Raw genomic sequence first — 24,986 nt, forward strand, 5'->3', positions numbered from 1 at the left:
TGGGTTGGCTGCGAAAACTACCACCACTCATCAGCCAGAAAAACACCTACTTACCATGGAGACCGAACGGTGACCGGTGGACAGACATTTCGTTTTGCAGACAAAAGAGTTACTCTGACCTTGTAGGAATAATCTCGTTCTACTTTGTGGCTGTTACTGCCATCGTATGCACAATAATCATGGAAACCAATTTATTTTTAGACACACACACACTCGACTGAATCACCATCACTGCATGTTTTATGTTTGCTTTCATATCCGTCAAAAACGTTGTGCGTGCATGGAGAATCTGACTCACTACTCCTTCCTGTGCACATAAGGAGGAAAAAGGAAGACGTGTGAGGCAGTCAGTACTCACTGAAGGAGTCTCACTCAGCCTGCTGGATGTTGTCATCTTGTTTCATACAATGGTGGTAATCCTTAGAGATACTTCACCTATTCGGTGTCCTGCCGTGCTGCTCCATGTTATGTCATTATTTATTCATGTTTTTCCATTGCAATGTTGCTTTTATGTCCTGTTTTTCAATTAGCCCAGTTTTAAGTTTTGCAGCAGGTTTGGATAATTGGCTGTATTATATCAAGTCCACGAGTTTCTTAAATATACAAGACGCCCATTGTTATGGATGAAAAATATTTGTGCTTGTACTTATTGGTATTTGTTTTCTTATTGTCTTATGTAAGATGTTTCTTCATTCTTTTGGCCATACCAAGGATTGTGCAATTTCACTTTGAGCAGAAACTTGATCTAACCTTAGGTTGAACAGGTTAAAACTAAAATTATTCATATTTATGATCCAGCACATTGACACTTTGAACCATCATGCTAATACAATACAGTAACCAGTTGTGAAACGAGCAATAGACGTTACATTTTGTCAAATGCCGTCGCCAAAGTAATCAAACTAATATACACCAAGGGTACAGCTAGAGTAGCTAGAGAAGAGGGGAGAGCATTCAGATCTGTTGCATAAGAATAATAAAATAGCTAGTGTTTCAGTTTTAACTTTCTGTGTTGTTATTAATATTTTTATGTGCTATATTTGGTTTGATGTGGTTCAGTTTGGCCTTTTCTGATTATTGTAACATTCTGTCAAACATGTAGACCGCAGAAACAGACAGTTGTGAAACACTATGATTCATTTAAGTGTTACTTAGGATAAAAACGAACAGTTAATATTTCCAACAAGCTATCTACAAAAGATCATGTTTTTAACCAGTTATCGCTGTTTAAGAGTGCTGTGTGTCAACATGGCTCCAAACATTGTGGAAAACAGCCAGCACTCTCTGTCCCCATTGAGGAATTTAGTGCCGCCACACAGACTGAATGAGACCACAGAAGACAGTAACACGAATGAAGCACTGCATTGACAAAATATATGTGGGCTGCAATTCACATGGCGGTATCGCCACAGGCTCGATGTAAATACAGATCCTTTCAAAAGCATTCATAGTCCCTGAGTCTTTTACATTTTGTCATGTTACAACCACAAACTTCAATTAGTTGTGTTAGGATTTTATTTGCTAGATCAACACAAAAATGGCTAAAAGTTTAGGGAAATTATCCAGGGAGTACAAGTTTCTCTAGAAGTAAACATTTGGAGGGTTACTTCTTTCTGTCCTTTCTTTCACAAGGCTAGATATTTGGGTGACTGCAAATTCCGCACATTCTCCTGAGCTGTGGAACTCTGCAGCTCCTCCAAAGTTACTACGATCTCTTGGCTGTTTCTCTAGATTAATTCTCTTCCTGCCTGGCTTGTTGGTTTAAGAAGTGAATGACCATATGTTGGTGGATTCCAGTTGTGCAATACTTTTTCCATGTTTGAATGATGGATTGTGCTCTGAGACAAAACCTCAGCTTGGGATAATGTTTTGCAACCTAACTCTGCTTTAAACTTTTCACCATGGTCTTCATGATGCTGTTTGTTCTCTACGGACACATTCTCACCAGCCATGTTTAGTCCACTTTGATTGAACTCTTGTTTGTTTGCCTAGAAAGTCCGGCTCATTTGGGGAGGTGTGAATGTGCAATTGATCTCTGGGGAAAAAAGCAAACTCTGGTTTGCCTAAAAACCTAGCTCAGTTGAATGTGAATGCCAGTTGGACCTGAGACCACTCCAAAAGCAGGAGGCAAACTGTAGCGCAAGGTATTCTGGGTAAATACAAACAAAACAAATGTAAGAGTCTAACCCTGGAAGGAGAAGTGGCCTGCAGTCTTATATCAAAGACAAAAGAGAAATCCTACAACTGCTAAAAGTCCATTTTTGTTTTTGTGAAGGAAGTTGTTCTCAGTGTCTTCTTTAGATATTTTCCTGTCATTTCCTTATGTCACTTTTGTTGCAGCGCCACCATAGGTGAGGAGGTTTTTCAAAGGGTTTGGTTTGTTTGACACTGTGCCGTGTGGAAGAGAATCACACCAGCCAGAAATGTAACAAATGTTTCAATTTTGGTCCCCGATCAAACCGAGTCTACCGGACTATGAGGTGTGAAAACCCCCTAAACCTCTGAGACCTTCATAGAACACCTACATTTATACTGAGATTAAACCACACTGAAAAAAATCTGTCTCTGCAACAGGACGTGGGAGTGTGTAATGCCTTAAAAGCAATCTGCAGTCTTGCTCAAGTTTAGCTGCAACACTTTAAAAGGCAGCCTGTTGCTTGCGAAGGGGTGTGGTCAGATTGAGTTCCTCTGTTCACCACTGGCCACAAGCTGAAGCCCATTTAATCCCAGACCCGAATGCAGTTCACTTTCAACCCACATGCTCTACATCCTTGGCAAGCTGCATGTTGTGGGATCAAAATGAGACCATTACTGAAGAACATAAATTCTGACTGTCAGCCAGTCCACAAATGATCCACCCTCATATTACTGAGGCTTTCTGAGACACAGATGGGCTTTGTCAGTGCCAGTTGCTGCTGTTTCTGCCCACACAACCTGGTGTGGTAACAAAACAATATTGTTATAAATAGATTGGAGTTGCAGCAGGATTAGTTTGTAAAACTTGTCGTTTTAAAAAATATTGTGATTGATCTTTCATGTGATCAAAGGCTGCATTGCATTTTAATTAAATAATAGTTTAATCTTTTCAGAATAAAATTCATCGCTCTTGTTCAGCTCTCACTTTGCCCAGTTGTTTGTGTCACATGATGGTGATCCCTCCCTCCCTCCCTCTGGTTCTTTCTTCCTTCACTGCAAAAGACCACAAAGCCTTAGCAAATATTTTTGGTCTAGATTCAAGTGCAAATATTTTACTACACTTGAAATAAGACAAAACAAACTTACAAGTAACTTTTCAGCACAATATAGGAGCTTGTTTTAAGTCAATAATTCATTAATATTAATGAAAAAGTACTAGTTATAAATGAAATAATCTTCCAGTGCAGCAATATGTTTTAACTTGTAATATGGGAAAAATGGCAGATTATTTACTTGTCTTATTTCAAGTGTACCAAGTTGTTTGCACTAGAAACTACACCAACAATATCGGTAAGAATTTGTTTTTGTAGTGTTTTTTTTTTTAACCCTTATTAATCACAAGTGTAAAACTGAGAGGTGAGAACAGAAACATGCCCATGGCAGCAGCTATGTGACACGCTTCTCCTTTGTATGAAGCAGAAAGAGAGCGAGGCACTTCTTCCTCTTTCTGGCTGCTGTGTGGAGGCCGTCTGTCGCTTCTCGTGTCTTTTCATTTTCACCCCCTGATTTGCTCTGTAGGGCCAAGCAGCAGATATTTATCCTCAGTTGTGGATCAGATCACTCAGTCTCCAGGATAGCATCTGCTACTTAACAAGTGAGTGGTTTGCTCAAGACATCACATGCTGTATGTTTTTGTTGTTTTGATATCCTTTTTTTAAATTTAGATCAAAAATTGGTTTGAGTTTGGTTTTCAAAAGGCTTTGGGAGGGGGGAAGATTGAACTTTATATAACAAGTAAGAAAGTCTGGGAAAACATCGGCAGTAGACGTTTTCAGCTTGATTTCTGACATTTCTGGCAGCTCGTCTCTGCCGCTTCTCCAAAAGCAAAATAAGAGCTGGGTCAGAACTTTTAGGAACAATGGCATATAACAGATAATGCTATTTACACTTTGCTGCAATAATAATTCCCTATGTTCATTTTCTTTACTAAGTCTACTACTGTCATGAACTGAATATAGCAACGTTGTACTTCGTAACCTCTCGAGATGTTTAAGAGAACGTCAAACTACACTATCTTTAAATGCCTGATTAAAAACCGCAACAGGAAAGCATCTAATTTTGCAGCCACAGTTTGCAGGACTGCTATTTCCCCTTTGAGCAACATGATATCTGTAGTTTTTTGTTTTTTTTTGAGATGTGCAAGAATATTGACAGGATGTAATTTCCTATGTTAATTTTCTTTACTAAGTCTACTACTGTCATGAACTGAATGTAGCAACGTTATACTTCGTAACCTCTCGAGATGTTTAAGAGAACGTCAAACTATCTTTAAAAGCCTGATTAAAAACCACAACAGGAAAGCAGCTAATTTTGCAGCCACAGCTTCGCAGGACTGCTATTTCCTCTTTGATCAACATGATATCTGTAGTTTTTTTAAGATGTGCAAACACATTGAGAGGATGTATGTTGTTTTACATGTAGAGCTCCTTATTGTGGGTGCATGCATTCCTCTTTACTGCTTATTCTAACCATGCTGACATGCAATGAGTGTTTGAAGTTGTAGGAGTACTTGGTTGCACTGCTGTAGTGTCTCAACTTAAAATTTAAGGAGCTGTTATGATCGCTGAGCTGTTTCTGCCTCTGATCATAGGTTATGATAAGCCATGTTAGCCAGATTGTATATTTATGTAAATGATGTGCACACAAAAAGTACATTAGCATTGTAGCTGATTTATAAAACTACTATGTATGTGTATAATATTAATCAATATGTTTTATTTTTTGCTTTGCAGTTGCTCTGTTGAAGGTTAGAATTGGAATTGCACAGACTGTGTGAAAATGAACTCTGGATAACAAATTAGAACAGTTGTGTTCGATTTTACTCGGTCTGCTTTGTGTGTATATATACAGTATATATATATATATATATATATATATATATATATATATATATATACACACACACAAAGCAGCTTGCAAAACAATTTTTTCTGACTCTGCTGCAGTGAGTGGCCTTTAATGATCTATAGCAGGAGATGAGGTGACACTTTGTGCGTGTGAGAGGGAGCAGTCGCTGTAAAACGCGGTATTAGTTATTATTGTTTTAAAACTAAATGGATATGGAGTGTAGCATCAGATACTAGCAACAGGTAGCCTTACAAAAAGTATTTTTTCCCCAGAGAACACAAACCCTTACCTTAACTCTTAAGATTCCCAACACAGGGACGTCTGAATTTTGAGTGCTCCTCCTTCAGCAACAACATCCACAGTGAAGAGTGTTGTTACCACTAACTTATTGAACTGGTTCAAAATGATTGAGTTTCTAACAGATTGGGCTGCCTTTTAGTGAAGCTGAAAAAGGATATATGTGAGATTAATATATTACTTTAGAAACATTTGCACTGTTGATGTCGTACATCCACAATTTTTTTTTAATGGGTTGTTGAGTCAGGTGGAAAATCGAATGGTTGTTTTGTGAAAAATACCAACTTTTGAGCCATCTGAAATTGGTACCACTGGCAGCCTTCATTTATTTCTGTAAATAAATATATATTCAAAATGTGTATAAATAACTTCCCTTTTTTCTTTTCTCTCCTCTGTAGTGTAGTCCATAAAACTGCTCCAGCACTTTGTCCCATATTCAGCCTACCATTTAACTGGCTGTTTTTAGCAGTAATTAAGGCAGATGACTACCTATGACTTATTTCAGAACCACAAATTATGCTTGCCTTTATATGAAGTTTGGATTTTCTTTAGAGCAGGGTCCATGTTTAGGATTTTATAAGTCATGTTCAAAGCCATGCCTTTTTTCTGCCTGTGAATTTTTATCAGGTTGTAAAAAATGTAGTCCAGTCGCTCTTTCTAGATTTCTATTGTCAGCTAAATAGCAATCAGTTTCTCATCTAAACTTTTACGTTGTTCAAGAGATGAGAACGGAGCCTCCCTGATTGAGGTTTCACAGCTAGTAGGTCGTTGGGAAATAAGTGGGACACCATTCTGGCTCCTGAGAATCAGACCTCCGCAGTGCAATATGGCGAGGTCACATTTGCAGAATGCAGCTCCGCAGTGGCCAAAAGAGGTGAAGACAAAGAGCTTTTTTTACTCTCAAAGCTGCCAGGTTATCTTTGATCGTTCTGGTTATTTATGTTTGTTTTTAAAAAAATATATAAATACAGTATCCTAAACGGGAACATCTCAAATCACAACTTTTCTGTTTGTCCATGTTGAGATCAGAGCAGGTCAAACTTGTGCCTCTCAGTAAAACTCGTGTAAAATGACCTGAGACAAGGTAAGACGTCACTGCTGAGGCGTTGTTGGACTGCCCACTCAGGCAGGAGTTAGTCACAGGATATTGCCCTGAGAAGTCCTGAGGATCATCTGATGGGCCAGAAGAGAAACACATGCTCTCACACAAAAAACAGTGAACACAATCAGCAAGTCCTGAAACTCCTCTAATCTTTTCTGTAAACACTGACACAAAAAGTCAACAGATTATTTCACAAAGTGTTTGTAGCTTCATCATCATATGATTTGCATGTCATGCGTATACCAGCACTATTTCTAGATGAGAGGTAAATTATTAAACTTGCTATCATAGTTCTGTGACTGCAGACTACATCCTCCATCTTCTCATAATACATTATTTAAAGAATGAACACAATCCTGTGTATCCTTGCTGAAGAATAGTAGAGTCCCTCCAAAGGACATTTTTATTTTAATATTTCGTCTTCAACTGTGTTTAGGTTTGTACCCAGTGGTATTTATACTGATTAATGTGCTGAAATCAAGAAATATATTAAATAAGCATGAAAAACACAAAACTACTAATAAAGCAGTAAAGATTTATTTAGTGATTAGAAGATCAGAAGAAATATTACAAGAACAGAAACTTAGAGATGACGGTTGGCCGATGTTGACTTTGAATTTATTGTGCTATTTTGTGGTACTATTACGATAATGATAAAAATTATGATTTTTAAAAATATTTATTTTTAAGGTGTGTAACAGCTTTCTTAGCCCCACAAACATAAATACTACTCCAGGAAAACATTCCCATTTGAAACATGCTTCTTCAGGATGCCACTTACTTATGTGTGATTTATTTCACTAAATGGCACAAAGTAACTATATTTAATCATATTTTCCAAGTTACTGATATTTATTTGTGATCTTGTGAAATTCAAAAATGGGAACGATAACATTTCCAATGATGCTTTCAGTTTTGCTTTTTATTTGACATAACGAATCACAATTAACATCCGAGGTTTTCCACAATAAATGATGCAGAAGATGCCCGCCCCTATTAACATCCATCCATCCTTTCATTTCTATCACCATTTATTCTCCAGCGGTCTCTGGGCGAAAGGCGTTGTACACCCTGCGCACCCACCGGACAAACAACCTTGCATGCTCACACTCAGACCTGAAGGCTGTTTAGACATCCGGTACCTCAGGTATTTTTAGGCATCCTTTATTTTTAAATTATAATGATTCTGAAGAACTCTCTAGAATCGTTCAGACATGTGTTTTCTTCTAGTTTTGTTCAGCTTTTCATCTCCAGATATTCACTCAAAATACACTTTTTGGTGCAGAGAATCAGAAGTAAATGACGAGGCTTTATTATAATGCTTCATAAGTGTACGGTTGACTTATAAACCCACGTGTGTGTCATGTAATGGGTCTATCGTGAATTATCCAGTTGCCTCAGGAGATCAGGTTGCTAAAACCCTAATCAATAAGTCAGCCTGGCCACGGGGAACAACACAGGAGGCATGCTCATGTTTAAGTGCCCTCCTGTTTTCCCCAGATGAAGGATTTTCCTTGAAACATAAAACGCAGTCATGCTGACCACATCCTGTTAGCGATGGAAACACAAACCCCTCATTGTGTGGGCTTTTAAAAACATATATTTTTCAGAAAGATAACCATTATGGCCTTAGGCATCTGCATGCCTACTTGCTACTTATGTGCATGTTGTGTCAAGTCTTGGTAAGTTCCTCCAAGTTTGAGCAAATTAGATAAGAGAGGTTGTTCCTTTACCTTCCTCTGTCAGGAAGCGGTTCAATGGTGTTACTTATTAAAGCGGCTCTTCGTTTGTGTATTTTGGAACAGCAAAAAATGCCACCAGACAGTGTTGCTACCTTATAGGTTTGTTGTCCCTATTCTTCTGTGCTTCCTATTGGCAACGTGTGCTCCAAACCTGGATAATTGTATAACAATATTTAAAGGAAAAAAATGATTCAAGTTAAAGGGGAGAAGTCTGTTTTTGCTATGATAATCATTAAACAAGCTCCAGATAGAATCAATTAGGACAAAAGTTACTAAGCACCGAGGTAAAAATAAAATATAAAAATGCTAAATATAGCCTTTCTGTCTCCAAACAGGCAGCCATGCTTAAATCAGGCGCCACCAAAGGAGGGCTGCCCAAGCCGGGACTCCAGGAGCGGGTAAGGCAGGCCTCCTTGACCTCCTCTACCTCCACCTCTGCAGCCTTGAGGAACTCCAGATCTTCTAACACTCTGGCCTCAGACCAGCGGCTGGGCAAGGTGAGTCACAGCAACCAGGTGTAATTTAACCTGAAATTAAATTAAATTTATTCAGAAGATTATTACAATCTAACTAGAACTCATAACTGTTTCTGTCACGTTCCTTTAGTGCACATTTGACCATTTGTAGCAAAGGATGCAGCTAAAAAAAAAGCACATCTAACATCAACATGTGAAAAGATCCCATCCCTTTCTGCTTGACTTAACATCAATACAGTGTAGGGGTGATTTATTGACTATATATATATATATACAGTATATATTAGCTGATTAATAATTGGATGCAAAATATTTTTTATGAACAGAATTTGATTCGGTGAAGTTAAAATTGCTATGTGATGAGTTCTGGGTAGAATATTAAAAATGCTAAATATAGCATTTTTAATATGCTATATTAAAAATATACCATATATATTTTTAATATAGCATGAAAATATGTTTTTAATTTAAATACAAAATGTATACATTTTTGGCTTAATTATTGCTTTGAATTTTTAATTTCTGTATACTCCAGTGAACGACTAATTGATTACTAATTTAGTTGATGATTATTTCAATAACCGATTCATCAAGATTAATCCAATCAATCGTTTCAGCCCTATTATGATGTTCCTTCACTAATGTTGAAGGAACATGTTGTCTAACAAACGTCTAAGTCCTTCACAAAACAGCTGGATTTACACTGAGATTGATTATACTTTATTTACAAATTAGGAGACTTTGTCAAGCATTTGGATTTATTTAAGGAGTAGAAGAGTATAATGTTGGCACTAACCTGACCTGTGTGTTTGAAGCTGAAAAGGGCCAGCAGTGACGATGCCTTGACGAAGCCGGCCCTTGGCGCCGCAGCCGCCGGCTCCCGGATGAAGAAGACCGTCACTACTGGAGGAATCTCTGACCTGGCAGAGGCCCGCCCTCGCAGCCTTTCAGGTAGGCGCTCTGCAGCTTCAGGCTCAGTTGGTGAATTGACCACATGCCGCCACTAGGTGGCCACAGAGCACTACTAAGACTTCTGTTGGAGTGCAGACCTGTTGTCTTATTGATTTTCTTTTTCTCTAGTTTTCTTGTTTGCGCTTGTTTGTTAGTGGGATTGAGGCTTTGGCGGCTGAGAAGGAACTCTGTGGAGGTTCTGGCCTGAAAAGTATTAATGAGCCATTTTATAATTTATAAATGACTGAGTGTTTTAATGGAGACTTAATTTTTACACTTAGTAGTTGGAATTGTATTTACTTCTCTATTGTAGCATTTATGTACAATAGTTTGCCTTTCTTTTAACTTATTCATTAGCACTAAATTTAGTGGTTTCCTTGGACACTTCATGACACCTTGAATCAGCTGTGTTGCTTATTCCATCCATTATCCTACATGCTTATCCCTTGTAGGTACTGGAGCCTAATCAAGCCCTAATCATGACGAGCAATAACCATGTCATGATTAGGGCGTAAATGACTAATTGTGATTATCGAAATAATTGTCATCTACTTTAGTAATCAAATAATCATTAACAACAGTATACAGATTCTGAAACAGAGTATTTGCTGAAAGATCAACATGCTCAGAGCAGTAATTAAGCCAAAACTGGAAGATAATATTATACATTCTACATTTAAGAAAAGAAAACTTTGTAAGCTTGCTTTAGCTTCAATTGGTTCAAATTCTGCAGGGAGAAAAAAAAATCCTATTAAGCGCTTTTTGCTATCCAGCAGTGTTGTAGTACTCGAGACCGGTCTTGGTCTTGAGACCATTTTTTGATGGTCTCGTCTCGGACTCGACCGCATTTGGTCTCGGGCGCTGAGGACTCGGGATTTTATTTCAAGACCGCAACTGTGAAAATATCACTAAACTTACAGCATACTGTCCAGTTTATTTGTTAACATGTTTGTTTTCAATGGATGCAAAACGCACCGATTAAAATCCAAGCAAAACGTGACTCACCAATGTTTCTGACCACTGCAGATTGTAGCACAGAGACGGAAGCAAAGCAGAACAAAGAGTTTGTTCTGCTTTTAATATTGGTTAAATTTATTTGAGCTCTAAGTATTTAATATCTAGGTGTTTTTATGGGGATGTGAATCTTTCAGATCAATTTGATTAGCAATTTTGATCATATTTCACATTTTATTGTGACATGTAGCGCGGGGCGCTGGTCTTGGTCTTGACTCGGTCTCGACTTCCCTCGGTCTTGTCTTGGTCGGGTTAGTTGGTCTTGACTACAACACTGCTATCCAGTTATTATTCCATTAATTCAAAAAGTGATTGCCAGATGAGTCCTAGACTGCTTTGATACCAAGTCAAGTATAAAAGGCTGAACTCTCCACATGTCAGAAGTATTATTTTAGCTTTAGATGCATCTTCGCTACAAATGATCAAGGTAATAACATTTTTATTATTTAAAGGAATTTAATTATTCAGTTATTTGCATTTTTATGCATTTCTAATCTTGTACAAAAAAAACCTCAAGTGTTTAGATGAAAATTTTGCAGAATGTGCCAATATTTTTATTTGATTAATCATCACAATAATCACTAGAAAACACATTACTAAAATAATAGCTGGTTGCAGTCCTAAATATGAATAGTCCTTTAAAAAATTGTAACACCCATTGTTAGTTGGCGTAACACTTTATGCGATGAACTAAAACTAATAGAAGATCTGGTTCAAAAAAAATATTAAATAATGTATTTTCTACTTGGTGAAAACAAGGAAGTTGGAGATTAGGAGTTTGTTGGTGCATCTTCTCAAAGAGCCCTCAGTGTGTTAGAAATCTTTATTTGTTTATGCTGCCCGATTCCCAGGATGCTTTTCTGCTCGTCATTTTGTTCTTTAAAGGGATTTTTTTTCCACTGCATGACAAAAGACTGTGGAGGAGTCGGGAAACCGCAGCCAACTCCTGCTCTCGCTCCTGTTACACTAAATTAGTCCCCGATCAACTTTCGCTGGATTGTGCTCTAATTAACAACAGGTCAGGCTTTCACACCCGAGGACAAGAACAAATTCCTGCTTTGTGCAATTCATGCTAAATAATTAAAGTTGACATCCTCTTATTGACCTAGATTTCCAGAAAATTGCTGGTAGTCTACCAAAATTACAGCTATAAACCCCCCTGTGTCTTGTATCATGGTGGTTGATATATTTATGATAAAATCCCTCCATTAATTAACTTTTTACATACTATTGGCTTTTTTTTCTTGCATTGCTCAAATTGACACAACACCCTTAAGCTTATTCCAATCCTGAAAAAAATTACAAGGCAGGTTTAAACAAATTTGACGAATTTTCCTTGTAACATCCCTCAGGCAGAGTGCGCTGCTTTGCACCTGGTGTGGGAAAGGCAATGAACAATCGCCACTGCGCATCCAGACATATGAAGCCAGACAGTGAGTGGATATGTGAAGTCAGTCTGAAAAAGCAAGCAAACTGGAGTGTGGAAAATGCGATGTGGCACCTGAAAGAGTGGCAGCGGTCAACCATGTGTGCAAAGTTTGACGGCCATTATGGAGCCTCGTGTTTTAAATGCCAAACATGGGAGTCTGACTTTATGGTTGCTAGAAATCCTTAAGAGGGAAATGACATGATTTGAATAAAGAGTGGGGTGACGATCTGTGATATTTTGAGATCCTTTGAATGCTAGATTTGATTGATGGTTGAAAGTTTCTCTGGAATGTATCAAAGCTCAACAGTTTTGGATTTGATAGTTGAATATGTTTTTAGGTTTCTTTGGTGATATTGCAGGGTTGGTTTGAAACACACCGAGTGTTGCCATGACTTTCCAGACTCCAAACCAGCTAAAATGTTATCATGCATTCCAAGCAGAGGTGGATCGGTGTACGTATAATCACTACACAGCAAGTGTTATGTTCATTAAGTCTCATTTGGATATCGGCAAAAATCTTCATACTCCTTGAACATCTTCACATTTTGTCTTCAGTGCATCGTTTTGGGATTTTAATGAACCAACATAAAGAAGTGCGTGATTGTGAAGTTTAAGGGCAATTTCATATAATTTTCTATGTTTTCTTTAATGTAAAATTTCTCTTTGATCAGAAGCTGCTAAAATGTTTAAAAGTTTAATGAATACTTTCGCAAGTCTCTATCATCATCTAGCTCAAAGAAAACATTTTACTATATTTTTGTGATGTATGGCTGTTATTTTAGGGCTGAAAGGTCGTGAACACCATCTAAAAATCTTCTGCTGCTCATTTATACATTTTGCCGCCATGCATGCACACAGCCTGACCCCTTCCTTCCCTGCCCTCACAGCAGGCTCTGCTAATGAGTTCAAAACTGTTATTTTTGCTAATGGAGTGTTGCTCCAGTTCCATCTGGCGCTTTACCAACTCTGCCCTCCTGCCAGACAAAGAGTTAAAACCCAGCCCCACACCGATGACTTATTTAAAGCACTTCGTCAATAATTCAGGGGGGCTTTCACTCAGGGAGGAGTCCCTGCGGAGCACGCAGAGAGAAGCGACAGAACATAAGAAAAGTTCCTGTTGCAGAAATGAAAAGCCTCTTTGGTATGACCACAGGGCGTACGTAACTGGATCAATGGTTTTTCATTGATGGGTGCTTTCTTTTGCCATTATTCAGTCGATTTCCTCTCACTCTGATCATCGATGTTTGTGTGAACTGAACAAAGAAGTCCTTCATTCATTTATTTCTCTGTCTGATCTGATCTATTCTAGTCACTGACAGTACATTTATATCATTCATAGATCCATAGGGCACATCATATTCAGGCTAAGACGCAGGTACATGTCAAAATGTTAGAATATCGTGGAAATTCAATGTTTTTGTCACTCATTTCAGAAGGTAATACTCAGATAGGTTCATTCATTAAAGAGTGGAACATGCCAAGCCTTTATTGTTTGTAATGTTTGAGGATTAAGGCTAGCAGATAATGAAAACCTAAAATTTATTCTCAGAAAATTGTAATTTTCTATAACAATTTTAAAAAGGTATTGTTAAAGTATAAATGTCAAGTCATGTAGAAAATGGAGTGGAAGGAAAAAGTATGATCGGAAACAGAGGTCAAGCTTGACACAATAACCAATTAATCACATAATAAATTAAAATAAGCTTGATAATTTTTATTCTGATTATTAGTCAGGAGTAAGGTGGTTGCAGCTTAACCCTGTTTTACTTGTAATGCCATTGTTTGGGAGGCACAGAAAGAACGACAGCGATGTTCCCTGAGTTGCTCATATCTGTCAGATAAATTAGCCGCATGTGCCTCAATCAACTGAGAGGCCTCAGCCTGCACAAGCAGTCAGGCTTGACGAACAGACACACTCAGTCAGCGGCTAATAAGACATATGTTTGGACTTGCAGACGGACGTAGAAATGATTCCATCACAATGAGTCCTGTATAATGTCTCCTGTTCTGGCTTGTGTACAATTGAACAGTGTAATTCACCATGTGGTATCCTGTTTATAGTTGCTCCTAATTAACCCCTGTTGTGCATAGTGTGTAAAATGGTTATCTGGCCGAAGCATATCTTCTCTACAATATGAGAAATGTGTGTGGCTAAATATAAAAGGGCCGATAAGTGTATTGTAAATGCATCTGGAACAAACTTAGAAAGTGTCCTGATCTGGATCAGTTGGAGCACAGAAAACTTAAAATGTTGTGGCCACAAAGAAGTCTCTGAAAGACAGAGACTGCAATGGTCTTACCAGGTCTGCAAAGAGATGGACGTGCTGTGGTGAGGAGAACATTCCTAGATGGATTAGAGACGCGTTTGTTTACTAAGGAGGATGTGCTGCTCACAACAGGAGAGGACAATATGGAAAAGCAGCAGCTTCTGCATCAGTAGGGAGACATGAAAGACCTGGAATCAGAACATGCTGGATAGTTCTAGAATGTCCGGTCTATTTTTGCCAGAGCATTTTAAGTGAAGTATTATATAATATTAGATAAATGCACAGCTGCTAAACCTCTTGAGAGCATTTGATTTACTTTCATTTCAGTATTTGTTTTTCAGAAGCTAAAAATCTTTTTTTTCGACTTCTGTTTTTCAGTTAGTTCCTTATCCCTCTACCGATATCACTACTTATTTATGCGACATAACCTTTGAAAATTAGCTTTTGTTAAAGAACAATTTGAATTTAAACGGTGCAACTAATTACCCAGTGAGTTTCTGCCTGTTAGATTTGGGTTTTTGAAAACTATCACTAAATATTAGCAGTGTTAGTTCTTTATTTGATTCATTCATCTGTGTCAAAATCAAAATAACAATACATACACATAACATTGCCATTAGTACAATAGTCCAAATTTAAAATGAACTTAAAATTTTAAATGAAAATTTTAAGTTCATTTAAAACTTAGAAATAAAGTTGGCTTTTGTGTTTTTGATTAAAACCGTTTTTGAAGCTTTTAATACCGCCCAATCTTTGTTGTTGATTTTTTAAAGGTTCTTTTATGCTGCGCCCTTTCATTTACTTAATGTGTTAATATTCTTTAACTTTCTCCTTGTTGGTGTTATAGTACACCTCGAAATGAGGATGAAATGTTTTGTACCAAGTGAAAATGCTTCATCATTTGTTTTAAAACTGATGGAAACTCTTTATGTTGTACCCTTAAAAATAATTTTATGGCCATTTCCTGAATGTTGCTCATTTATACAAAATAATGCATTTACCTGAAAAGAAAAGATTTTCCCAAATATGTTCTAATACAAAAATCCAGCTCGTATCGATATTCAATGCATATGTCAATTAGAAAATGTCAAGCCAATTCTAAATATAACAGGCTAAATCTTTTTATACTTTGTATCCACGCTAACACAACCGCGCCGTTGTTCCCTGCTGGTTCCGCTGTAGGCTAAATAAATTAGAAGTCTGTGTCAATTCATTATCTCAAACATCTTTCTCAATTCAGGATGTCCGAGCATCCTTAAAAAGTCATAATTCGCTCATCTAAAATTAAGGCCTTAAATTGTCTTAAATTCACTTTAAAAAATGTAAGTTGGCCTTAAACATGTTAATCACGGTTCTTGATGGTTTTTTTCTCGCTGGACTTTTGTCTCAGGCAAAAATTTGAGTTGCACCCAAACATCTTAACCCTCTATGGCATGACTTTTTATTTTTTGGGGGAAAAAATATTTTCCTGCATTCTTTGGGAGCTTGGTGGTCCCTAATTACATGTCAATCATAAAATCGGACTCTGACACCTCCTGGAACCAGATTTGGGTTTGTTGCCTCAGGGTAACATTGGTCTAGAACACCAAGATTTTCTACACTGATTATGAGAAATGAAATACAAATCAAACAAAAACTATATTCATAAAAAAACTTTTTTTTGGACAAAAATATGTCAAAAATCATGCCCCCCAAAAAATAAAATAAAAGGGCCAAGGTGAGGTACAGATATGTGGTTTGTTGCCTGAGGGCAACGCCATGCCATAGAGGGTTAATTTGATCTGTGACTCAAGGTGGTTGAGGCTATCAGAAACTAGCTGCTAATATACAGTACAGACCAAACGTTTGGACACACCTTTTAATTCAATGAGTTTCCTTTATTTTCATGACTATTGACATTGTAGATTCACACTGAAGGCATCAAAACTATGAATAACACATGTGGAAATATGCACTAAACAAAAAAGTGTAAAACAACTGAAAATACCCCTTATATTCTAGTTTCTTCAAAGTAGCAACCTTTTGCTGTGATTACTGCTTTGCACACACTCTGCATTTTCTTGATGAGCTTCAAGAGGTAGTCACCTGAAATGGTTTTCACTTCATAGGTGTGCCCTGTCAGGTTAATAAGTGGGATTTCTTGCCTTATAAATAGTCATGAAAATAAAGAAAACCCATTGAATTAGAAGGTGTGTCCAAACTTTTGGTCTGTACTGTACATTTGCTGGCTAGTCAGTGAGGTTTTTGTGTCTGTCATGAAAGGTAAGTGGCAATTTATCACTTGTTGGCTGTATGACTTTTATCTTGGCTATTGACCGTCTTCTATTGCCAACTGTACGATGCTATGTACATTCTGTGCAGAAAAAGATAGACACTAACGGGGTTAAGGATGTAGAGAGCATCACAAAATATGTAATTTGTCTTGATACAAATAATGGTCAGAAAGATCTAAAAAGTCTTACATCTGAGTTGGTGAAATCTGCAGAAACCCTGTTGGTTACTGAACCGGCAAAAATCATTTAGTAAAAATCCAAATCCTGCGTTTTTTCTCTCCATCCTCCTCTCTCTCCTGTACATCCTGAGAGAGGTGGGTCACCACCGCTCACCTCATCCTGGTGAGAGTAAACTGGCTGACGGCAGAGGGAGGAGGCGTGTGTGTGCATGCATTTGTGAGAAAGCCACTCCTCTTCTGAGCTGAACCCAGTCATCACGGCAATAATGAAGCACACACAAGGCTGCTGCATGCCAGAGTGACATACTGTCACCACTCTGGAGGACAAACACAATCACACACATTCATACACACTCACACGAACTGACGCTACACGCTGCCTGCCTCCTCGCACATGCCCACACACACAGTCCTAGAGAGACGTGGAGAAAAGCGGCGAGGACCAGAGGGAGACGAGGATTTTTCCATCTTTTATGGCTTTTGTCGACATGTGACCAGCCGGAGGTGATTGTGAGAGGAGACGACGGTCCGGACATTGACACAGACACACACACACACCTCTCCCCCCTGCAGTCACAGATTCTTGGATTAGTCTGCCTCACTGTAGCGTGTGGGAGTCAGGGAGTGGACCAACATGGGAAACCAAGCAGGGAGACTGGAGGAGACGGAGTCAGGTCGGATTATTGTGTCTTAAAATTGCTCGTTTGTCTCTCTATGTGTCCGCCTGTTTGCTCATGTAAAGCAGCAGAATACAGCAGGTCTGAGCTAATCTCCTGTCATGTCTGAGTGTTTCGCTGGAAGACAAGTTCTGATTAATAGCATCCTACAGGACGCACACCAACAAAGCAGCGGCGGACCAGTCTCCCTGCGCTTGGAGGAAACGTAGTTTTCCATGCAGTCCTTCTGTTGGTATTTGTGCAAAGCCGACACATTTTGTGTGCGTTGGTGTGTTTCCACATGCAGTAGGTCTGAATACGCACCTGTGTGCCCACTATAGTAGTCCGGGGGAGAGAAAGCGCTGAGTTGGGTTTACTGTAAGCACCAGGGCACCTCACAGGAGGAGATGCTATCATCAGTCTCACATTCACATCCCTCCTCTGCCCCGAGCGCTGAGATTTCCATTTCAAAGTGGCTCTGAACTGCACTCGGCAGCAGCTTTTAGTTTTACCAAGGGACAAAAGCAGCCGAGCTCTTCCGCAGCTTTCTAACCTCTCCTTAGTAGGACAACCTAGAACATTTGCTTATTAAACCTTTTTATGTATGTATCAGTTTGTTAAAAAAAAAAGAAGCTGCATCCATACAGGGATGGATGCAGCTGGAAGATGGAGCGCTGTTGTTTCAGATGAGAAGGCAACAATTACAAGCTGTTGCTCCAACACATTAACTCCTGGTTTACACTGTTACAGTGAATGTTTTTACTGCAGCATCTACACAGCAGAAAATTTGTGGTAAACTAATTATTTTCTGATTGCAAAGCAAAATGGCTCGCAGCAGAAAAGAAATAACCTAAGGTAACAAGAATGTGTGGCTAAAGGTTAAAGTCGGAGTTTTCTGTTATCGTTTTTTTTTTCCTAAAAAATGTAAATATTTAAACTGTATTTGGTGTGGTGCTTCGTGACTCCTAACCTCCTCCGATATTCTTCAAAATGAAACTGGTGCAAAGCTCACTGATTCACCTAAAGGTTAAAAATGTAAACCCATGCTCAATATTTTTATTGAGACACCTTAGTACATCGGAATAATCTTTGTTATATATAATAAGAGTAAGTTATAGATCAGGGTTATGTGAGTTTTACCCTTATCTTTGTTTACCATAGTTGACAATAGCATGATTGAAAACCGTACACATTTTTACATTTTGTTTAAAATGTTCAGGTTTTTTTTGTATGGTCCAAACCCTGTTTGTCTGAGAGATTGTTGAGTTTATCTTGGAGGTTGGAGATCGAACAATGACTCTCGAGTAGAGCGCGTTCTACCTGCAAGTCAGAAAACTAGTGGAATTAGCTCATTGTTTTAGCTCTCACTTCTACGTACTGTAGAAATACTGGCTAGTAGCAACATATTTCTCTGCATTTTACAATGTACATTTTACAGTTCACAAATTGTTTTTACACGAGATACAAACGCACTAATAGTTATACTGGCAACTTTCACAACATTTTATGTGTCTGAAAAGCCATATTGGATTCTCACACACCAGTACCAATTACCCATAGACCAATTGATGTTGGTCAATGGCCAATATCAATGTAGAGCAACTCCTATTTTCCCAGTTAGAATTCCAACTTGATGGGAAATCTTTGTTTTCCAACTCAGAAAATCCAACTTTATTGCACAAAGGTACTGTATTTTCTGCATCCAGGGGGGCATACTCCTCTTCTTCAGCCCCTATTTCTTGTGGTGTATCTAAAAGTTTAATTTTGGGAACTTTTAATTGAATAGTTCTTCCCCATTGTAACCCCTGTTTAGCTATCTGGATCTATATCTACCTAGATTTAAGAGACAGAAGTTTTTTGGTTTTTTTTTACACCTAATAAAAATAAGTGTTTGTCATTGATCTTTGGGTGTTTCTAGGACAAAGTTGTTTAGTTAAACTGCTTGAGCTATATAACCCCAGAAGAGCAGTAAGATTAGCCAGATGCTCTCAATAAGCCATCCAGCTCTATGAAACGTTTTAGGACTGGGAAGTGGAAAAACATTCCTGGTGCTGGAAATAGGAAAGGAAACGTGGAAATATAAGAAACTGACTTGAATTTGATAGAAGGTGTTATCTCAGAATTGGAAGGCGAAGGAATAAGCTGTCTGCAGCCACGATAAGCAGGTTGTTATCTAAACTGTTGTAGCCCTTCTCTTTTCTCTTCTCTTCTCTTGCACATTAGGAACGAGCCAAGACCAGAGCTTCGGCCCAGCAGGTTGCTGGGTTTTGATTAATTGTCAGTTCGGTCCTAGAACTCGCTCATGCCCATTTTTGTGCAGAGTAAAAAAAAAAAAAAGTTCAACAATATTTGCTTAATAAAGGTTTTGGTCAAAAATGGAAAATCTTAAATGTTTTCTTGCTTCGGATGATTGATGCGAATTCTTCACTCTAATATTTCAGGATGCTGCCAAGCTTTATTCCAAATGGGTCTATGGCCAATATCAATGCAGCAGGTAGTGTTATTGCTTGAAAAACATTCAGAGATTCAATTTCTTGTCTGTTGGTGGGATAATAACATTAAAGCTGCAGAATATAACTTTTGTAAACCATTTTTTTCTTCCTTTTTACATATTTGTTAAAACTGTCACCATTTTGTGATAATCTGTGAAAAATTGAGCTGCTCTTGCTTCTCCCTGTGATCCTACTAACATCTGAAGAAATGCACTGCTCCCAGTTAGGATCAACCAATCAGAGCCAGGAGACGGGTCTCAGTACTGTCTATCATGCTGATGTATATGCTGCTCAATGTGCTAATGGCGGAGAAACAACGTACTGTTTCAGAAAAACAGTTTATCCGCTGTTGTCGGTAGCCATGGTAACTGGCATTCATGGCTGGCTCTGTTGTGGGAAACCAGCTGTGTAGTATAGAGAAAGGGGGAGGGTTTGAGCAGCGTGTACACAAGATTGATTGACAGAGGAGCTTTATTTTGTTTCTCCTCCCATCCCCAGAGTATTTGTCTCGATTACAACATAGTGACAATATATATAGAAAACAATTTAACTATAGATTTTTGTTGTTTTCAAACTTAATAACTTCCGATCATCAAAACATTTTATCACACCAACTTGACCTGAGTAAATGCAAAAATGTAGTTGTAATTTTATTTATGAACAAAAAGGCTATTCTAAACAACCTTGGCCTGGTTTGCCTCCGGTGGGGGCAACAACAGCCGTCAGATGTTTATTACAACTGGCAATCAGTGTTTTGCATCAAAATGTGGAGGAATTTTGACCCACTGTTTTTGCCTAATTTATTTTAATTCACCCAGTTTGAGAGTTTTCTGTTTATGAACAGCCTTTTTAAAGTCTATTTGATTTAAGTCAGGACCCTGTCTCAGCCACTCCATATTTTTAGGGATTGTTTCCATTTTTTTAGCCTTTTAAAGGCAGACTTGCTGGTGCTTCAGATCATTTCTCTGCTGCATGAATCACATATGCTTGAGCTTAAGGTCACAAACTAAAGGTCATTTGAGATTTTTTGATAGAAAGTAGAATACATGATTCCTACAAAAACCAAGCAGCAATGCAGTACTGGGTTATGTCATTTTTTGAAAATGTTCCTCTAGTATTCAAATTCCTGAGCGATACAGTGTTACTGGTCTGTATTCCTAATAATAGCTGTAGTATGAGCAACTACTGGTTTCCTGACTTTTTATGACGACATACCAAAAAACATCTGAAATTTTGTCTTAGGACTTTCTTATATCCAAGTTTAGAGTTCTGAGGTGAATCAAATACAGCACTGGAGCCTATATGAATTTCTTATTCGCTTTCTCAGCTGACATTTAGAGGTCAGCATTCACTGTCCATGCCTGACAGTGAATGCCTTCTGAGTGTTTCTGCTCCTTTTGGCACTGACATATTGTAGGTGAGCAGAAGTTCTGCCAGTCAGAGTGGATTTCCAGTGAAGGACACAACACACAAGTGTCATCACACTCCCACATCAGAGGAAAGTGGCCTAGAGCAGGGATTTATCCAACATCTGATGGCCGGGACGCAGTGAGGAAGTTACTCATACTTTCCGTGTCAGTTAGCAGTTGGTACAGTAAATACAGCAGGATTTTCACAGAGCTTTGTGTTTGCAGAGGGAGGTGTGCTCTGTTTGAATGTCCTGTTTGTGTAATGGAGACCATTGCACTGGACATCAAAGTTGATACATTATAGCTCCCTCGTCTCAGCTCATAAAAATCCCTTATTTCATGCTCCATCAGCCAGGACTGTGATTCCACTTTTAGTGCATACCAAATTCAGCTTATCCTGATGTGGTTTTTATATCTGTCAGCAGCTGGCTGTGGTTCATCTGCAGTTTGGGAATGTGGATGCTGTCTGTTGTTCAGGGCTGGTTTTATCTTGGGAAGAATAACCCAAACAAAGATCAGACCACTAACACTTCAGTACTGATTCAGTCTTGTCGACATTTGGTTTGCATTTATTTATCGCATTTTCTGCTGCAGAGGACAAAGACACAGTAAAAAAATTGCCCAGTATTGCATGTTGCCCAGTCACAATGTCTTATAAATAACTCACGAAGATAAGGATTTTTACTGAATCAGTTATTTCTGAAGTGGTTAAACGATCCTCATGCTACTCAATCACAAAGTAATAAAAGTCAGCAAAGCATCAGAGGTCAGCACTGTCAAAAAAAGGTGATATTTATGTCTTCTGATCTGTTTATTAAGATGCTGCATAACATTATCTCTAGTGAGACTGATTATATTGAAGTAAATTAAAGATTTTCCAGTTTGTTCAATAACAGACAAAGGTTGGAAGCACAATAGGATAAAACAGAGCAGCTTTGCTGTACTCTGTTCAGCCTTCCTATTATCCAACTGTCTTGCTTTTAAATAGCTTCTCACATGTCTGCACTTTCTGACTTTATGTTAAGCAACTCACTGATACTGAAGTTGCCAACTTCGAGTCTCCACTCAGTAACAGCATCCACATCAAAGACTGTTGTGGCTCTTTGGATTTTAGGTGTCTGACCTTTTACTACACTTTGTCTTAGTATAGGACATGATTGACTTCTTTAAAACCTGCTGGTTATTGAAAGCGCTGGCAAATATAACTGTATAATCAAATAGTGAAAACTCCATATGTATGTCTTATTAAGGGCATGCAAATTTTCCCAGGGGAATATTTTGCATAATTGATTAATACGCCTCTTGTGTACCAGTAATGGCCTCAGATCAAAAATATGATGGTTGGTGGATACTTATTGTTTCTCAGATGGCTTTATAATGGCTTATAAATTTTTAATTTGATGTAAGCAGCCACTATTGTATAGAGAATCTAATAATTTTTGTTTCAGAATGGCTAACACTGCTACTACTACAGGGTTGAACTAATGGATTCCAATTCATTATCTTAAAACCCTTATAGTTGTAGCTGATGCAGATTGGCCATGTTTACAGTTTATAAGCGGTACCTTCTCATGAAATTAGGATGATTTATTGTGTTGTGCTTGAACAGTTAATCTGATTAATTGATTGTTGAAATAAGTGGCCACTAATTTAGTATTTGATTAATCATTAACTGGAGTCTACAGACTCAAAAAAAAACTATACATAGTTTTGGCCTTTTTTTGCATTTAAGATGCAAAAAAAATCTTTGACTCTAAATATGTTCTACCCAGAACTCCTCAAGTGGTATCGTCTCTGCTTCACCTGGATGAAACTCTGTTAAAAAATTTAAATTAAAAATAAAAAAATCTCCTAGAAAGCACCTTTTCCCAACTGATTATTAATCGATTAATGTAAAAATTAACCTATTAATCTACAAATGATCAAGGGTACACTAAAGGAAATCTGTTGTTGCATTTTGGGCAATACAATGTTTATTTTCTTATCTTAAAAAAAGAATAGAGTGACTAGTCCATTTTAGCAACTCTGTTATGGTACATAGAGGTTTTTGTTTATGGTTTTTATTCATAATGTCTTAATAATGATTAATAATGCTTAGTCATTCTTTATGGTGCCTTCAAATGCAGGGTAGCCATGTTGTTTGGTTTGAACTTCCCAAAGAAATTATCCATCCATTGAGTTCTGCTTATCTGAAAGAAAGGGGTGACAGGTTGAGGACTGAAACGCAGACATTTGTCACATTCGTCTCTAATGGAGTATCCCGAGAGATTCCCAGGTAAGGAGGAATTTAAAGTCCCTGCAGGAGGTTCTGCAGGGACCTCCTTTATTGTCTCCTAAAGGAGGAACGGTGGCTCTTCTTGACCTCCCACTGGATGGTGGCGCTCCTCTCTATAGCTTAACACAGTTAGCTGAGGAAACTCATTTTAAATTATTTTATACGGCATCTTTTATGTTTGAATTTAGGCGACCCATTAAATTGAGAGCTTTGCACTTTGTCTCCAAGTCCTCCTGCTCATAAGAGTTCAGCATTGAACTCAAAATTCTTGAACTCATCCACTCGAGGCTCAGACTGACCCCTGAACTGAAGGAAGGAGGCTACCTTTTTGTAGTTGAAACCCAGAATTATTGTGAAGGTAATTCCTTGAAGACACGGACAGAAATGAATCTTCAACAAGATGAAGAACCTAACTTCACCTTAATATTTGACAACGAACACCTCAAACAAGGGTAGATGGCCTTCAGTAGAGGGAATCGGCTAGACTTCTTGCTAGGAGTTGGGTATGCAGCTCTTTTGGGGATATAGAGCCTGGAAGGCGTAGGAAAAAAAGTTTACAATAGTTCATATGTACCTTGTGTGAATAAGATCTTTTTGTATTCATAAATCGCCTTCGATGTGGTGAAATAGCTTCTTATAAACTTTGATGTGACGGGGGTTTTATGTTGCAATACAAAGTCTTTTGATGTTTCTAACAGCAGAAATTTTTTAATGTTCTAGTCAGCAAAGAGATTTTTATGTCCTAACAGTAATAGCTGAATAGTTTTTAGTGGCACTCTGGACCAAGTGGACTTATCTCTGCTCAGTCACTGTTGCGGTCAGGCAGGCTCAGCTCTGTCTGCAGTCCTTTCTTTTGTGTAAGAGGAAAGGAATGCCTGAGTGTCCTGGTAGTTTACCGATGGGCGCCGATTTCATTCCCTGTAACTTTGACTACAGGAAGGCCATGGACACAGACTATGGTTTTTCCCCTATGTTCTCATCCGAATTACAAAAAAGTTCCCATTACACTTCCACAAACCTAGAGAGGAAGACATGGGAGCGGCGGAGCACGTTTCCTCTACAGCGTGTGTTTGTTTTCACGATGCCAGTGCGTCATTACAGATGCCAACTTGTGACACTGTGACCACCTACAGTCATTAATTCATCATGACTCCAACCGTCGCCCTCCCTTCTGTAAAGTGAAGTCTCTCCACACTTTGCTCACAATGCACCCTGTCACCTTTTGACTGGCTGGCATGCTGGCCCCAGCTATCCGGCTGGTGTTGGACGCTTTCCAGACAAAAGGTTCTTGGTGTGATTTGAAAGCTCATTTCCATTAGGAAGAATGAAGCCTGTACAGTTCAGTGCTGTGACTGAGGATATGACCTTTTATTAAATAAAC

The 24,986-nt window shown here is 38.3% G+C and overlaps 1 protein-coding gene across 5 annotated transcripts in view; it reads left to right on the top strand.

Moving 5' to 3' along the window:
- specc1 (sperm antigen with calponin homology and coiled-coil domains 1) overlaps positions 1–24,986 on the top strand; it is a 90,459-nt gene that overhangs the window by 11,132 nt on the left and 54,341 nt on the right. For 2 of the 5 annotated variants that reach the window (XR_004340974.1, XM_032576246.1), the window contains exons 2-3: positions 8,520–8,681; positions 9,476–9,611. Coding sequence is in view for 4 of the 5 variants with exons in the window: in XM_032576246.1 (XP_032432137.1) it covers positions 8,526–8,681; positions 9,476–9,611 (292 nt within the window). In the remaining variant the exon portion in view is untranslated. Of the gene's footprint in view, positions 1–3,619; positions 3,791–7,412; positions 7,590–8,519; positions 8,682–9,475; positions 9,612–17,065; positions 17,448–24,986 lie in introns of those variants that run through there. The other 3 variants (XM_032576247.1, XM_032576248.1, XM_032576249.1) reach the window with 3 other exon arrangements.

Source organism: Xiphophorus hellerii, chromosome 11, assembly GCF_003331165.1.
Source record: "Xiphophorus hellerii strain 12219 chromosome 11, Xiphophorus_hellerii-4.1, whole genome shotgun sequence".
In the NCBI taxonomy this organism is placed as follows: Eukaryota; Metazoa; Chordata; class Actinopteri; order Cyprinodontiformes; family Poeciliidae; genus Xiphophorus; species Xiphophorus hellerii.